General features: G+C 36.7%; 1 protein-coding gene across 2 annotated transcripts in view; it reads left to right on the top strand.

Moving 5' to 3' along the window:
- The first annotated feature begins 6,880 nt into the window (after positions 1-6,880).
- Positions 6,881-17,794, top strand: part of C5H12orf50 (chromosome 5 C12orf50 homolog) — a 38,297-nt gene continuing 27,383 nt past the window's right edge. Inside the window, exons 1-3 of one of the 2 annotated variants that reach the window (XM_043964945.1) lie at positions 6,881-6,907; positions 7,287-7,407; positions 17,502-17,675. In XM_043964945.1, coding sequence (XP_043820880.1) covers positions 6,896-6,907; positions 7,287-7,407; positions 17,502-17,675 — 307 coding nt within the window. In that variant the 5' untranslated portion in view covers positions 6,881-6,895. The remainder of the gene's footprint in view (positions 6,908-7,286; positions 7,408-17,501; positions 17,676-17,794) is intronic. The other variant, XM_043964946.1, reaches the window with a different exon arrangement.

Raw genomic sequence — 17,794 nt, 5'->3', positions numbered from 1 at the left:
CTCAAAAAAAATGTTTGTTGATGTTATCCTTGAGAATTTCCTCTTTATATTCATTTTGGTTTCTTATGCTATGATTAATTTTGTAACACAGACTCACTTTTCTTAAAATTCTCATGATAAAAATTACTTTTTGAAAAATGGGATTTAAAACAAAAACAAAAACGGATAGTATCGTTTCCTTAAGTGATTTCCTTTCAGGTTGAATAAGTCATTTAAAAACATTTTTTGGGTCATGACAACCTAATTTGCTTTTTACAAATGCACACATTTTTACTGCAAGAAAAATTCAATTGTTGGTGTTTCCTAGATAGTTTTCTGATCCATTAAGTTGCATGTTAAAGTTGTAAATTCAAGGCTTCAAGTGGACCATAACTTTGGGGGTGAGTGGGTGAAGTGAGTTGTTCTTCAAATGGGCCTTAAGTGTATTTTAATATTGTGTCTTGACCAAAATCAAATCGTCCGAAGAACGGATTATAAATGCAATAAATGAAAGTGCCATTAGGTGGCGCTTTGAATAGAGACCAGCAGAAGCTGGAGTCTGAAAGACCTGAAATATGACCTCAGAAAGTGACTAGCTGCAGGATCCTGGGCAAGTCACTTAACACTGTTTGTTTCAGTTTCCCCATTCCTCAAATGATCTGGAGTCTTCCAAGCAAACCCCAAAAGGGGTCACGAAGAGTTGAACATGACTGAAAACAAGTGAACAAAACAAGAAACTAACAACCACTTGCAGATGAGGACAAGAGACTAAACTGCCATCTTAAGATAAAGTCAGAGGATACAGGAGGACCTGAGTTCAAATGTGACCTGAGACACGTGACACTTACTAGCTGTGTGACCCTGGGCAAGTCACTTAACCCTCATTGCCCCCCCCCCAAAAAAAAAAAAAAAGAAAAGAAAGATAAAGTCAGGTCTTTTAGCCATTGACTTAAATAGAATTCAGATGGATATAGGGACTGGACCTGTCATTTCCTTTATATTAGGGAAATCTCAGGTCTACCAAGGCTAGTCAGCACCTTCTCATCCACTTATTATCTTAGCTGCCTGAAGCACTGACAGATTAAATTACGTGCCCACAGGTCACACAGTCAGTACCCTGTTATGGGGTGGGATATGAAAATAGTTCTTCCTGGCTTTGAGACCAATTCGCCACTATCTCACACTGATTCTTAGAGGGATTCAGCTAAAACTATGAAAATTTAACAGGCAGTTCTTCTGAAACATGAACATTGTAAATGAAGCTCTTCTAAAATGTCCAATTAAATGAATCTCTTCAATTTCAAGACTCAAATATACATTTGATAAATTATGATATCTATCCAGTCCCACCATTTCATACATTCTACAGTCTAGCTGAAGCTAAAAGAAGTTTTGACTTTCTTTCCACCATTCTTTATGTATATTTAGACAAGGTGCAGAGCTCATTACGGATGCTGTTCAGAGATACAAGTATGCAGTTGTCTGGTGTTTTGCTCAATTAAACAACAAAAATCCAAGGAGTACATCCATTTTAAGAATATCTGGCCAGTAGAATGTAGCTCTCCTCTAGGGCAGGAAATGTACTAGGTACCTCTAGTATGATGCCTTGCACTTAGAATGGGTTTAAAATGAATGTTTATTGAATATAACTGAATCTGTGCAGACTATCTTGCCAAAGGGCCAAAGATGCTGAGGTCACAGTTATTGTTATTATTTTTATTATGAATTAAGTGATTGGAGAAGATGGAGGATGGAAAAAAGAAGACAGAAATTTGCTCAAATTATTTTCTTTTTTCAATTATCTTACATTTTCCCATGGGACAGTAATGAAACAAAGAAACCCCACATATGGGTCATCCAGCACTGGGATGAGCTACTTGAAAATCTTCAATATCAAACAGCAGTGTCTCTTTGTTCCTGCAAAGGGGTGATCCAAAGCAGGTTTTGCTTTCTTTGTCTTGAAGGACAGATATTTAAATAAATAGCCACCCACAACTGCCATTTCCCCAAACTGCCACAGAACCTTTCAAGTTCAACATTCTCTCACTTCTGGGGAAGGAGCATCACCTAAAACATTCCGCGTGATGTTTGAATAGTAGCAGAGAGGCCACCAATCTCTCTGTCCACATGTACTCTCCATCACACATGCAGCAATTTCTTCAATGTCTGCAACACAGCCGTGGGAATAAGTCCCTGGCAGCAGAGACAACTGTCCATGTCCACTGTCAACTCCAGGACCACCAACTCACAGCCACAAACTGGACTCCTACCCTGAAGGGGGGCACCCACCAGTACTGTCTGGATCTCTTGGGCTACAAGAAGCAGCAAGGAGTAGCTGCCAGCCCCAGGTAAGTGATACAGCATTGCAGGCTATGGGTAGGGAAAACTCCCTTGAAGGGCCTTTGTTTAAATAGACTGCCAATAGTATAGCATGCAACCAAGTCGGGCATCATTAAGTGGATGTACTTAGAGAATCTGAACACAGATTCCCCCAATGGGTGAAGCTTAGTTTCAATCCTCTTCCAACCAACCTTCTTAGTCTTCCTTGCAAGGACTAAAGTTCCATTGACACAGGATGTCTTTCCCCTTGAAAGGTTGATCTTCCCAAATAATGACTCTTAGCGTTTCCTCTTCCCTAGAGTAATTGAATTACCAGAAGCAGAGCTACTTCTTCTTCTTCCCCACACTTGGTCTTGATTCTCTTTCTCTTTCTCCCCTGCTGAGATGGTTGATTCATTCCTGACCATACTGTGGCTCTATGATGTAAAAACATCTTTTTGAAACAACTTGTCCTCTTACATATATACACGCCAGATTCTCACAATGACTGTAAGCATGTTGCTATATGTAGCCATGCAATAATGGTGCTTGGTAACAGTATTTGAAAACAATTTTAAAAACAACTACAAGTCCATAGGTGAACAGGCCATTTATTTGGAGTCAATGATCATTTAAAAATGTTCATTGGGGGTGATTATCCCAGTAGCCTATGTGCTTAGGATGGGTACTTCGTTGTTCTAGAGTTAGAAGGTAGGGTGAAATGAGAGTCAAGACATTTTTTTTCCTAAATTTCTCTTACTTATATTTTCAAGATGTTATCCAAATCTTTTATTTTCGGTTTCCTCAACTAAGTTTCTAAAGCAGTTGTCATTTTTTTAAGTTCTGTTCAAAGTGTTTTCCTAAATGTTAAGTTCTTTCTTGTTGTATTTTATAAGGTTATGTATAGAATATATATGTATATATGTATATGTCATTGGTCTATGGACATTCTTTCTATATTATGAAAAAGAAACCTTTTATGCAGGTTACTTCATCAACTATTTAAGCAATTAATGCAGAAACTTTAATTACTTTTTCTTCATGTAAATCTGTCTTTAAAATCTCCCAATAAAGTAGGAAGGCATTTTTATTTTTAAAATAATCCCTTCTCTGGAAAAGACTCTTCCTTTGTTTTCTCTGACTTATTTTTAAGGTCGCCTCCATTTATATTTTCATTAATTTCTGATAGCTCTTCATAGCTTTATAAGAACACTAATGACAAGACCTCCAAATTATAATGTCTGATTCTGGGCATGCGACATTATAATGTCTTACTCACTATAAGAACTACATATCTCTATTATCTAATTTTTGAAAACTTACACACAGCAAATGTTCTACTCGCAGAATAAACCTTTTATCCTTAAAAGAAAGATAAAAAAGATTAGAATATAGATATATGATGAATAATTTCAATCTCTTTTCAGGTAGCTATTGATCTATATTAGCTCAATCTTACTTTAATTTCCATCTGACACAGTGGATAACAGCAATCGAGTACATATTTATACAAGTAAATGGGTTCATATTAATTTAACCAATATGAATACTATACCTTAGAATTTATATTTTTAGGCATACCCAACCCATCTTTAAAAATAAGACACCAAGTACCTAAGTTATTATTATAAAATATTCATTCCTTTCTCCCAAATATGAAATTATATCTTAGTCTGTTTTTTTAAACCAAAAGATGGGTAGAAAAAGACATTACTGTATTTTTAATAACCATCCTAGTTAATAATATCACCCTGGAATTAGGAGTAAAGGAAATACTGTGACATTATTCCTTAATGTGAAACTGGCCAACAGGTACTTGTGAGGTCATTTATGATGAGCACACAATGACCCAGGTAACAATGAGAAAAATTCTGGAAGTTTGAATTTGTGTACTGGCTAGCAACCACTTTCAACATTTCTGCAAAGTGAGAGAAGGTATCTTCTGATTTAAAATTTTGTTAAGAATTACGTATTACGTAATACACTGTCAACAGGAGGTCAGTTTTAAAAGGAGATTACTACTGATAACCTGGACAACTCTGGAAAAGAGAGTTTTTTATTTTTTATTTTTCCTTATACATTGAAACTTCTTAAAATTACATTCCTGCAATTCTTATATAAGGACAGTGGAGTAGCCGCAAGAAAGGTGAAAATGACAGAAGTTGGGAATGACTGCTATTTCTTTTTTTATTCCACATGCATAAAGGTAAATATTGTACCAATTTACAGATGTTCACATCTCATAGCTTTCTGGTAGAGTGAGGGAAGATTTAACATAAATTTGCATGACCAAATCAACATTAACCAGTTTTTGTTTTTGTTACCCATATATTTATTGTGGTGTAATTGAATTTCCATAAGGAAACATAGGAGGATTTGATATTTTTAATTATTTGGCTAAAACCTCTACTGCCTACAACAGTCATACTCAGAATGTGACTCTAAAGCCACATATATTTCTTGAGTGTAGTTCTCCAGACTTTGAATTGCTAGTATTGGAGTGCTATTTCATAGAAAACTCTGCAGAGCATATATGAGGCATGTGGCTCTTTTTATTAATGGAGATCATGGGTTTCGTACAACGGTCACATGAATTACCCCCTGTTCTATACTCTCAGTTGAATTCCAGTCACCTTCAGACTCACTTTAATGAATCCAATTCATTTTCATTTGATAATTAATTTTAAAAATTACTGTGCTTTGCTATGTAATTTTAAAATAGTTTATAATTTTATAGTTTTCAAAGCACCCAGCATAGTGCTCTGATCACAGTGGGCATGCAATAAATGTTTGTTGAATAAATTAATAAATATAATGGCTTATTGAGGGTAACTTCCAAAGGAAAAAATAAAAGTAAATATGTTCAGGTTGGCAAGGTTATAATTCTCTCTAGTTGAAATTAGTTCATTAAGTTGAATAGGAATAACATCATTAACACAAGGTCACAGATAATAGATTTAAAACTAGGAAAAAAACCCAAAATCATTTAGTTCAATACTGCTCCCTCCCCCTTATTTTTACAGATGAGGAAATTGAGGCCTATGGGAACTTAATTGATTTACTCAAGGTCACGTTCAACTAGAAATGGCAGAGCTGAGATTTAAATAGAGATTATCTCATTTCAATGCCAGTTCACACATAACACAAGGGATTTGAATTAATGGCATCAATAGATTTGGCAGGGGGGAGTCTAAATCTATGACTGAACTATATGATCTATGTAAAATCAGGGCATGGGAAATACTTGTTGGGTCTAATTCACCACAATGAAGCTCTATATATCCAATATCATATAAATGGGATACCCAGAACTGGTAAGACAGTTCTGCTTTGAGAATATCTACAAATTATATCCACAGGAAAGCCATAAAGGAAACATTTCTGCAGGGGACAGAGTAGAAATGTCACCATTAGAGACATTTAAAAATTAAAAGACAGGAAGAGACCAAATATGGAGAATATGATGAGGAATATACTAGGATGATCATTTGTCTGTCTATCCCTCTGACAGCAGGACACTGACCCTAACATTATCCAATACCTTTGCCATAATAAAGAAGAAAAGGATATAAACAAAGCAATGGTGTTTCTACACCATGGAAAGAATGCAGAATTAATGATCTTTGTGGTGCATTAATATGTTCCCACTTGGGTACACCTCACTTTTAAAGGTACTTGAGAGCAAAAGAATAAGAATTGTTATAATTTTGATCTAGTATGGCCATTTTTTAAATGAGAAAAGTGGAAAATGCATAAATAAAAAATAGAAGTAGAAAAATAAAAATAGAAAAATAGGAAGGTATAAACTATAAGATCCATTCAACCATTTTCTTAGACACATACCAACAAGTAAAAATAGCATGAATCCATAGGCACTGGTTTGAGAACTGGGATCTCAATTAATAAATAAGGATCTCCTATATAAGTAGAATCAGCCTGTTGGGCCTTGAAAGCTTTTTTTTCCTCCTGGAAATGAGAGGTTTTCAGAATGCTGTAGCATTTGTACATATCTCATCCCTGAGCCATGGCCTGGATTATCACTGACTCTGTGCATCTGCCTGATGAGCTGCAGATTAAAATATATATGTATGTGTGTGTATATATATATATATATATATATATATATATATATATATATATATATATATATATATGTATGTATATATGTATATATGTATATATCAGATTTTGCCAATAACTTTTGGCATGAAGTATTAAATACCACTATACATTAATTTGTATTGTGCTTTAATTTTCCTTATATGACAGACTCACCTAATGATAAATTGAAACAAACTGCCAAAATTTTTTGGCAAGTCGTGTTGCATTTCTGGTATTTATTTCGCTAATGGCTTTCTAAATTAGCTATAAGCATATTCATTTTAAAAAGCATGAGAACAATAGGTACAAGTAAGTGACCTACAATTATTGTTGACCTCTAGCATCAATATATTGTGAGTTTTCTGCACTGTTTACTTTTTTCTCTTAGGGTTCCCAGTGCCGATTCCGACACTGTGAAGAAGCCCTTGGCAGTGACACTGTGTGCTCATTATGGAGAGAGGGAAAATGTTTAGATCCACTTTGCAGATTTAGACACATGGAAATGCAGGTAGAATTGCTCCTCCTCCTTCTCATCGTCATTCTTTGTCAATAATATAGCACGTTAGTAATCTTCTTGACCAACATCACAATATGACAGGGAGATGATGTTACTCCTGCCGGTGGCAAATGATGGGATTGATGATGGTAGCTTACTACTGAACTGAAAACCTTAGGCTAGCACATAGGAATATGTCATAGGAGCCTCTGCGACCTCAATTCAAATTTAGGGCTACGCTATTGACAGCAGGAGAAATCCCCATTGATTAAAAAGCAATCACTTTCATTTGGCTTTTATTGTTATTGTTGCTTTTTTTTCTCTTACAAAATATTTTAGTTTGTTATGAATACAGCCTCTGAAAACTCCATTTCTTCCCCTTTTTTTCTAGCAAAACTGCAGCATTTCATGCTTCTGGGAAACTCAGCCTCTTGGTTGTGTGAAGATCAGTTGTGTGTTTTATCATAGCAAACCCCGTAATATCAATGGACTTTTTTTGCCACCAAGTAGCAGTGAGTATGTTTTCTTAATAATATTCACATGGAATCACATTCAAATTTGAATGTAAACTTCTATTATAGGTGGAAACCATTTGCCTAGGAATAGTGGTGTGGGATGGCAGACTGATGAAAATATGATGAGTAAGAGTGTTGTGACTGTGACGGTGTTAAATGGAAGATTCTATCAAGAATCATGAAGTGAGGGGGCTGCTAGGTGGTGCAGTGGATAAAGCACCAGTCCTGGACTCAGGAGGACCTGAGTTCAAATCTAGCCTCAGACACTTGACACTTACTAGCTGTGTGACCCTGGGCAAGTCACTTAACCCTCATTGCCCCACAAAAAAAAAAAAAGGAATCATGAAGTGAGGCTTGGAACAGGCCAACAGACAGCTTAGTCCTGTGTCTACTGGTGTCATTAAAGGGGAAATGATATGCCTTGGGGCTAATTGTGTGTTTCCAAGGTGGCTTTTTAAAATTCATTCAAGGAGTGTGAATAAGTTATTGACCCCACTGGATCTGTCCTAAAAGAAGATGGTACCAGGGATAACATTTCCCATGTGGTTTATAGTCATATCTTGAATTCCTTGTGACTGCTTTTAGGAGCAAAGAAATATCTATATCCCCAATAAGGAGCCCATCTGAACACATAGCTCCTTAGCAGTTTTTCCCCTTTCTGTGCAGTGGCTGTGACACTGTATTTGGTAACAGGATGACCTGAGTTCTAATCCAGCCTCAGAGATTTACTAGCTGTGTGACTTTGAGCAGGTCAGTTAATCTCTTGTCAATCTCACTTTCCTCATCTGTAAACTGGGGATGATAATAGCACTTACCTCCTTGGGTTGATGAAGATAAATGAGAAAAAAATTTGTAAAGAACTTTGTAAACCTTAAAAGTACTGATCTCCAGGTGGCATATTAAATAGATCCCTGGGTCTGGAGTCAGGAAGACCTGAGTTCAAACCCAGCCAAAGACACTTACTAGCTCTGTGACCATGGGCAAGTCACTTAACCCTGTTTGCCTCAGTTTCCTCATCTGTAAAATGAGCTAAAGAATAAAATGACAAACTACTCTAGTTTATCTGCCAAGAAAATCCAAAATAGGGTTGCAAAGAGTCAGACATGACTTAAACAACTGAACATTATTATTATTGTTATTGTTATTATGTAAAATAAGTGACCAAGACAGTTGGGTCTAGGATTCTGTTCATTGGGCCTAATTGTGCTATGAAAAATGGGGGCTACAAAAGCATTAAATGTCAATAATGCACAATTAGGCAACTGGGTGGTAAAATCTCTTTTTGATTGAAAATGTGAATGTTCAGCCTTCCATCATGCTTTTCCTACCATGTTGCCTGTGGCCCTTTCCTTTTAATAAGTTTCCCTTTCTACAGAGTAGGCCCACAGCACTAAACATTTTAAGGTAATTTAACAACCTACACTATAAAAAATGAGAAAGGCAGCTTGGTATCATGTTATCCTGTATCTGTCTTGTTTGCATATAGTTTTTTGCATATTGTCTTCCCTATTAGCCAATGAGCTCCTTGAGCATAGGGACAATCATTTTTTGCCTTTCTTTGTATCCCCAGAACTTAGCACAGTAATTGACACAGGGTAGGTACTTAATAAATGGTATAGACTGAATGAGAGGCATTGTTGTATAGTAATGATCAGATGATGTTTGTGGTAGGAGATGGCAAAATTTGGGAATTTCAGAGAACCTGGTTTAAAAGCCCAGTCAGTTCTTTCATAAAATAGCTTTGTGATCTGGATTGCAAGAGGTTTGTTTTCTCTATGCCCCTGAGTATGGCTCAGTGGAAAGAACATTTAATTTGGGGTTGGAGAACCTGGCTTTGATTCTTAGCTCTGTTCTTGATTATCTTGGTGTCCATGGGCAAGTCATTTCATTTTTGTGGGTCTCAGATTCTTTATCTGTAAAAATGAGGGGCTAGATCAGGGTCTAGGGGGTATGGTGGTAAATGTTTGCCAACTTGCTCTCCAAAACTCAGGACATGCTTTAAAATTTGATCTAAATTATTAGCATTTTCTTATCCCTTTCCTACGTCTGGACAATTAACCAAACAAATCAGGCCCTGCAGATGGCACTCAAGGCCTGTGGGAGCTGTCCAGCACTCTACTGCCTATAAAAGTTCCTTCTAGCTCTAAGGTCCCATGGCTTTCATCTATAAGATGGAGTAGGGATAGATGATCTCTAAGGTTTCTTATAACTCAGGCATTTTGGCTAATTCCCAAATATCAAATAAAATAACACAATACAGCACTTTGAAACTTTAAATTGCTATAAAACTATTATTATTATTAATCACAAATTATTAATGATTATTCACAAATCATAAAGGGTAAACTGTAACTGATTTTTTATAATCAACTTGGATACCACATCTGCCCTCATTTTAATTCAAATATTTGTGCCAAGTATCAGAAGCTCTCTGCTAGGATTTACAGAAATATAAAGATAACTAAGAGATAGGGATTATTCTCAGGAAAGTTATGGTGTACTAAAATGTGCAACTAGCTCAGATTAGAAGGTACAAGTACCATTAAAGAGATACACAAAGGTGCTCAGAGATTCATAGAAAGGAGAAATCATGTCCTAGTCTGAGAGGGGAAACTTTATGAAGGAGGTAGCATTTAGGGTGGATCTTGAAGAATGAATATGAATTTTGAAGGCAATAAGAATAAAATCAGGAAAAGAGAAAGAAGAAAAAAGTCATCTGTGTTCAGGAACAGTGGTGAGCACATACAAAGTACATGTGGGGAAATAGCAGGAGATAAATTTAGAAAGAGTGATTGGTGGCACCATAGTGTAAAGAGCTCTGGGCCTGGAGTCAGGAAGATTCATCTTCCTGAGTTCAAATCCGTCTTCAGACACTTACTAACTGTGTGAGCCTGGAGAAGTCATCTAACACTGTTTGCCTCAGTTTCCTCATCTGTAACATGAGGTGGATGAGGAAATGGCAAACCACTCCAGTATCTTTGTCAAGAAAATTTCAAATGGGGCCATGAAGAATCAGACATGGCTGAACAACAACAAATTTTAGAAAGAGAGGATCCTAGATATAAAAGGACCTCAGATGCCAGATAGTTCAACCCCCTCATTTTACAAATGAGGAAAATAAGGCATGGGGAGATTAAATGACTTGTCCCAACTCATTCTACTTGTATGTATATAAAATAACTTCAGCATATGGCAAGATTGGGAATCTATTCTTTGACTTCTTGAGTCTTAGAAGGTTATTCACCAAATATGTCAGAGATGGAATTTGAACTTATGTCTTCTGACTCCTGAGCTAATGCTGCTCTTTTTACTATTCCACAGTGTTTTTTTTTTAAGTGAGATCATATTGCAGAGAATGTTGAGAGCCATTGACTTCAGGGATGTTGTAGTTCCCATTTGGGTACAGATTAGACTAGATGCTGCTTGTGAGTGTAGCCTGTAGTTCCCATCTGTTTTTAATGTCCTGATGTGTTAATTTAAAAAGAAATATATGAACATGTGTGCTTCCCAGGTCAATATGTATCTGAAGGGATTCTTATGTACTGTGTAGTGGCTCCAATTTCTATTTGACTTTGACATGTCCAGACTTAGATGACACTTAAAGGTTCCTTCCAACTCTGAGCCTTCTGTGATTTGGTGTGTATGACTTGATTTGGTAAGCAATGAGAGGCCATCCATAGGTTTATAAGAAGATAATGAAATGACATTTGGAGCTGGGCTTTAGGAAGTTTAAGCTGTCTAGCATCAACCAGTCAGTGAAGGTAGGATGGATTAGATGGAACAAATAATGAAATTAGGGAGATCACTGAAAAGAGTCCTGCAACAGTACAAGCAAGAGGCCCAGAAGTAGGGATGGTGGTAGTAGAAACAACCAAAAGAAGGAGAGAGAATGGATTCAAGACACATTGTAGAGGTAGCCTCTCTAAGACTTTGTAACTACTGGGCTATTGGAGATGAGGAAGAGTTGATGGACTCCTGGGGTAATTTGAAGGATGCATTTACTGAGAATCATCACCAGGAGGTAAGGATGGAAGCCCTGGGAGTAGTGTATGTAGTCACAAAATGATTAAGAGGAGGGTCATCTAGGTGGTACAGTGGATCGAGCACCAGCCCTGAAGTCAGGAGGACCTGAGTTCAAAAGTGTCTGGCCTCAGACACTTACTAGCTGTGTGACCCTGGGCAAGTCACCAAACCCTCCTTGCTTCCAAAAACAATAACAACAGTGATTAAGGGGAAATAGGAAAAGGGATAAGGTCACAGGCTTGAGGACCACTAAAGTGCCAAAAAGCGAAGAGGAGTTTTTAAACAAGCAGAGGAGTTAGAGAAAAGGAGAGACCCAGAAGAAATCAGTGCCATGAAAACCAAGGGAGCAAAGAATGTCAAGAATGAGAGTGGGAGGTGGTAAAGAGAATCAAATACCACAGAGGAAGGCTAGAGGGTTGAAAAAGGACTCTGGATTTGGTCATTAGAGACCTTGAAGAAATTTACTCTTCTCGAGTAAATTTAGTCATTGACAGATTAAAAATGAAAACAACTAATATTGAAAGCACAAGAGGCTTGGTTGGAGACATATAAATACAGCTATCCATTCAGCTCGTCACTTGCCCTCTTTAATGAGTAGTCCCACTTTTGAATGGGGATTGGGAGGTGCAGATGGAACGAAAATTGGTTGAAGCTAGAAACCTGGCTTTGTATCCTACCCCTTCCATTGACTTACCTGTGGGAGGTTGGTCAAGTTTACTTTAACTCTCTGGGCCTCAGTTTCTTCATCTGCAAAATGAAGCGATTGGACTAGATGAGACCTTGAAGATCCCTCTCAGCTATACATGGATAATCCTATGACCATAAATAGTATATCTTTTATATAATCTGCCTAGGGTATCATTTCAGAAGATGTTAGCATCCTAAATTTGAATGCTTTCAAAGGTCCATTCAACATTTCTTTTTAAAAATCCATTACTCCGGGGCAGCTAGGTGGCGCAGTGGATAAAGCACCAGTCCTGGATTCAGGAAGATCTGAGTTCAAATCTGGCTTCAGACACTTGATATTTACTAGCTGTGTGATCCTGGGCAAGTCACTTAACCCTCATTGCCCTGCAAAAAAAATCCATTACTCCATTAGAGAGAATTACTTATTAATCCCAAAGTGGGGAGAATTTACTCATTTTATAGATTTCGTAATGAGAGTTCTGTAAGTTCTATGGGAAAAATTATGCTTTAGGACACCATTCTCCCTGACATCTGCCCAACTGACCTGGTTGTGATGAATAGACAAGCTATTCCATGAGGATATCTTTGGACAGAGAGGAAGGTTTTCTTAAGCAGTATTTAAGTTAATGAATTGCTATGATTTTCTGAGCCTGAAGGGCAAAACAAGATTCTACCTCCAATTGGTGTGATTAACTATAAAGGTACAAGCAAAAAGTAGTTTAAAAACAACTAGTTTTGAATTTGCACCCCAACCAATTTTATATATTGAATACCTTTGGAGACTAGGAACTCATAGCACCAAACATTTCTTTTAGGGGACCATGGGCACAAAAATATGTAGTAGAAAGAGGATTTGTTTTAAAACTTGACAAGGCAGAGAAAGCAGTACCTTTTCCATTGCAGTCATCTGTGGCTGATGTGACAGTCTAGCCATATAAGAAGGATGTAGCTTCTAACACCAAGAGTGCTATAAAACATAAATGACAAACCTAAAATTGAGCACAGCAGTGTGAAGCTACACTGGCAATGGAAAAATAAAGGTTTTAGAAACAATTGCCTACTTGTAGAAATTCATCAGAGACCAGCATGTTCCCAACCAGTTCCTTAAAACACAAAGATAGTTGATATTTGGAGACTTACAGGAACAACATAACTAGAAATCAACATAGGTAACTCAACATATGTCAAGCCCTTGATGTACATCAATTCAGCTACCTAATAAAGCTGCTGCCCCAGGTTGGCTGCCTGCTATCATATGCCCCCAAGCACTATTAAAAGCCCAATGGAATGATAGAGATAAAACAAAGTGTTGAATTTCATGCTTGGGTGCAACCTAAATGTACTTCATTACAGGAGGTAATTGAAAGCAAATCACAGACCTCAGGAAAATGTGACATCAGTATGTATTGTGAGCTCCCAGGGAGATAACGTCTGCCAACTTGTTTTGTATAGCATTTAGCACAGGGCCCCACACAGATAATAAGCCACATGCGTTTGTTTTCTTGATGGTGGTGATGACATTGACTTTGCAAAACAAGTTTTGTTGCTTGTTTTAGAAATGTCCAAATTGTTCACTGTAGACTGTGGACTGATGCCATTCAGAAATCAACACTACAAGTTGGTGTTCGTTACTAGAATTTCATCTCGTCTCCCTTTCACTAAGAAAGGCAAAGTAGGAAATGTTCTTTGTTTTATGAGAGAAGGGAAGAAAGGAAATGCAAGGGGAAATGTAGGCACAGAAAACAAAAATATCAATAAAATTTATAAAGTTAAAGGATAATTCATTCTGTAAAAGAGTTAGTGTGAATAAGTCCCTTGAAGGAGTTGTATTACTTGAAGTCACATCACATATTTCCATTGGATTGGAACCAATTACCATATTTTACATAATCATAACTTCAAATAGCACAAATTTAAATATATGTGATCACTGCAGGGAAGTCATTATTCACACTAATCAAGACATAGCTTTAAGATATCGGGTATGAAAATATGGGGGAACAACCTGTGCCATTCTAATAAAACTTCAGATTTGGTATCATGTAATAGTTTAGTACTCTGTATAGTAGAAAGAGTGGGGGATGCGGAGTTAGAGGACCTACATTTGAATCCCACCGCTGTTATGTATCATCTGTGTGCAAGTCACAACATCTAGGAGGCTCAGGTCCTCATCCCAAAATTGATGTTGTTGAACTAGATGGAAATCTCATGATTTATTAGTTGGATCTTGGTCTTTCCTTATGCGTTCTCTTTGCTAACAATGTCTAATTAATATACATTTTATAAATAGTTAGGTATAGAATAACATAAGCATATGCTTTTAAAAAATATTTATTTATTTGTTTGTTTGTTTTTGCGGGGCAATTGGGGTTAAGTGATTTGCCCAGGGTTGCACAGCTAGTAAGTGTTAAATGTCTGAGGCCAGATTTGAACTCAGGTCCTCCCTAAATCCAGGGCCAGTGCTCTGTCCACTGCACCACCTACCTGCCCCAAGTATATGCTTTTAAGAGGCTTCATTAGCCTTGGGCAACACATCATGCGTCTCTGCTCAGTAGATGTTTGCTGGCAAAGGGACAGTCTCTGGGTTCTTTGGGCTTACTTGTACTGTTGACTCTTTTCCACTGGGGTAAGCTTTGATAAGGAATAGTGATAAATTAATGTCTTTATGGATAAGCAATCCACATAAGAAAAAACAAGAAGTGGACATAGGTAAATTGCCCATGTGGACAATTAAATAATAGAGATAGATATATCTATCTCTACCTCTCTATCTACCTGCCCACCTATCATCTAGCTAGCTAGCTAGCTAGCTAGCTAGCTAGCTATCTGTCTAGCTATCTATCTACCTTTCCATCCATCCATCCATCCATCAAGATCGATCTATCTATCTTTCTACCTATCTTTCCTTCCATCCATCCATCCATCCATCCAGATCTATCTATCTATCTATCTATCTATCTATCTATCTATCTATCTATCTATCTATCTATCTATCTAGGACAGGTACAGGAGACAGACAGTAAACTAAGCCCAAAATTGAATAGTAGGAGATGAGTAAGTTACATTCCATTTGAAATAAATACTCTGCATTGTATTCAGTGATCTCAAATTGATACTTGACATACAAACCCATCTTTTCAACACTAATATTTTCTTGATGATGCAATAAGACTGAATCATAGAATGTTCTAATATATGAAGAATGAAAGTTTTCAGTGACCCTAAGAGCAACGACAAATTATATGATGGGTAAAAAGACTGTAGTATACTACTGACAGTGACCTGTGAACAAGAAATAATGCAAAATGCATCATGAACATTACATGGCTTGAAAAGGAGATGAATCAGTCACGTAGTGACACAGAAATTATATAGGGTAGACAAGACTAAATGATTCTCTGGAACCTAAGAAATACTAAAAGATCCAGAGGAAAGTAGTATAGATCCAAAGTAGAATCCTCTTTGGAGGATTTATGGAATGACATAGTCAAGAACATCATGGATAGATTACTATTTGTATGAGTGAATGACATGACCCCATTGATTAGATCACAGTTCCATCAGCTGAATAGGCATAAATATACATCAAAAAGTTTACTAATTCACAGTTATTATTAGGGTAGGATGTGAGGATAAATTAGTATAAGGTCTAAGTCATGGAATAGTTTTTTTTAAGAATACTCAATTTTTTTTTTTTAGTGAGGCAATTGGGGTTAAGTGACTTGCCCAGGGTCACACAGCTAGTAAGTGTTAAGTGTCTGAGGACGGATTTGAACTCAGGTCCTCCTGGCTCCAGGGCCAGTGCTCTATCCACTGCGCTACCTAGCTGCCCCAATAATACTCAATTTTAAAGTAAATATTTTTCTTAGTAACTAAACAATAGTTGGAAACTAGATATTTTGCTTGACTTGCTTTAATGAATGGCTAAATATCCTTTATAACTGACAAATTAGTAACTTGAATGCAACTTAAAGGGATTATAAGGATATTCCAAAGCAATGTGCATTTAAGGTGAGAAGAATATCTTTGCAATCTTCTTTATGTTATTGATTTAACAAACCTTCAGTAGTTAGTAGAAAATTAAACTTCAGATCCATTAACATTTAAATCAGAGGGGTTTTAATTAATCAAATTTTATTGAATTACTTGACTAGAAAATGTCCATGAAATTCGATTGGACTCTCATTCCAAAATATCTTCTTGGGCTATTTCTGTTATTTTATTTTCCTAACTAAATCTACCCATGCTATTATTTTCTCCTTCTATTCTATTATTTATTATTTAGATAGGTTTAATTTTGAAAATGCTAGCCAGTCGAATGTGGAAGGGACCATCAAGGGTTTCTTAACCTTTTCTGTGCCATGGTCCCCTTTGGCTAATAGGTGAAGTCTATGGACCTTTCTCAGATGTAATATTTTTTAATCAAATGAGGTAATATTTGAAAACCACTTAGCACAATGTCTGACACATTGCAGGTACTATATAAATGCTTATTTCTTTCCTTTCCCCCATTAAAGAAATTGGTAATTGAATGAAATGCCAAATTTCAGTTAGGGATTTGTGAAAAATAAAAATGTCATTTTTCCTACCCAAGTGCAAGGGCCCCCAGAAATCTCTTCATGGGCCTCTTGGGGTTATTGGACCTTTACATTAAGGAAGCCCTACAAAAGGATAAGGACTAGAATGGGTGGCTTTTATTATGGGTTTTTAATTTTGTTTTTGCATTTTCACTTGACTGGACAGTTCTCATAAGCTATATATCGAGACATTTGTAACTCTGGAAATTGCTGAGATAGAAAGATTTCCCCATGTACTATTTCTGTGGCTCACCATGTGCTTGCTGTGTTGATTCAGCTATTCCAACATTGGAACAGAGGCATCAAACTTGAAAGCTGCAGGCTGCCCAAAGTACTGCATGTGGCCCGAACCATATTAAAATGTAATTTGGAAATGTTTAACAAGATAAACAAAAATATGATATGATAATGTTAATGTGTGGGATTTTTTAAGTAAATATGTGGCCTGCAGTGAGAATAATAATTCCATCCCTACTTACCTGCCTCATAGGGATATTATAAGAATAAAATAATAATACTTTGAGCTCCTCTGAAGAAAGGAGCCATTAAAAAGTCAAGGCAATAATAAGTGCTTTATAGAAAAAAAAATAGGAATGCTAATATTTGCTATTCCTCAAAAAGATGACAGGGTGGTTTTTTTGACACTTGATTTGTGTTCTCCCCAAAAGGAAGAAGTGAGTTATTTTAAACAAAGCATGCAATTAATTTAGGGCAAAAGGTTTGAAACTCAGCATTCAAACCACACTTTTATATAATATGGTGAAAAAAAAAAAGACTGGGCTTTTATATTTTTTCTTTCTATAGATGTCACACTACAGAAAGAAACCCAGGAAGGAATTCTGCCCCCTACCCAGAGTCAAGAACCTCTAAAACCTCAAGAGAATATTTCAAGACCCATTCATCCTCCATTGGTCATAACTATTAACTTTGAAGAAGAAGAGGAAGAGGAAGAGGAAGACGAGGACGACAAGGAGAACAGTTAGTATGACCTCCCTTAGATCTATGATGTATGTAAAGAGCCTTACACTGTTCTCTTCACTTGTCTTAATGTTTTGTAGGTTTGTAATAACCATTTTTTTCTGCTGGGAGGTAGATAT

Source organism: Dromiciops gliroides, chromosome 5, assembly GCF_019393635.1.
Source record: "Dromiciops gliroides isolate mDroGli1 chromosome 5, mDroGli1.pri, whole genome shotgun sequence".
Classification (NCBI taxonomy): domain Eukaryota; kingdom Metazoa; phylum Chordata; class Mammalia; order Microbiotheria; family Microbiotheriidae; genus Dromiciops; species Dromiciops gliroides.
This window is presented reverse-complemented; position numbering and strand designations above follow the sequence as displayed.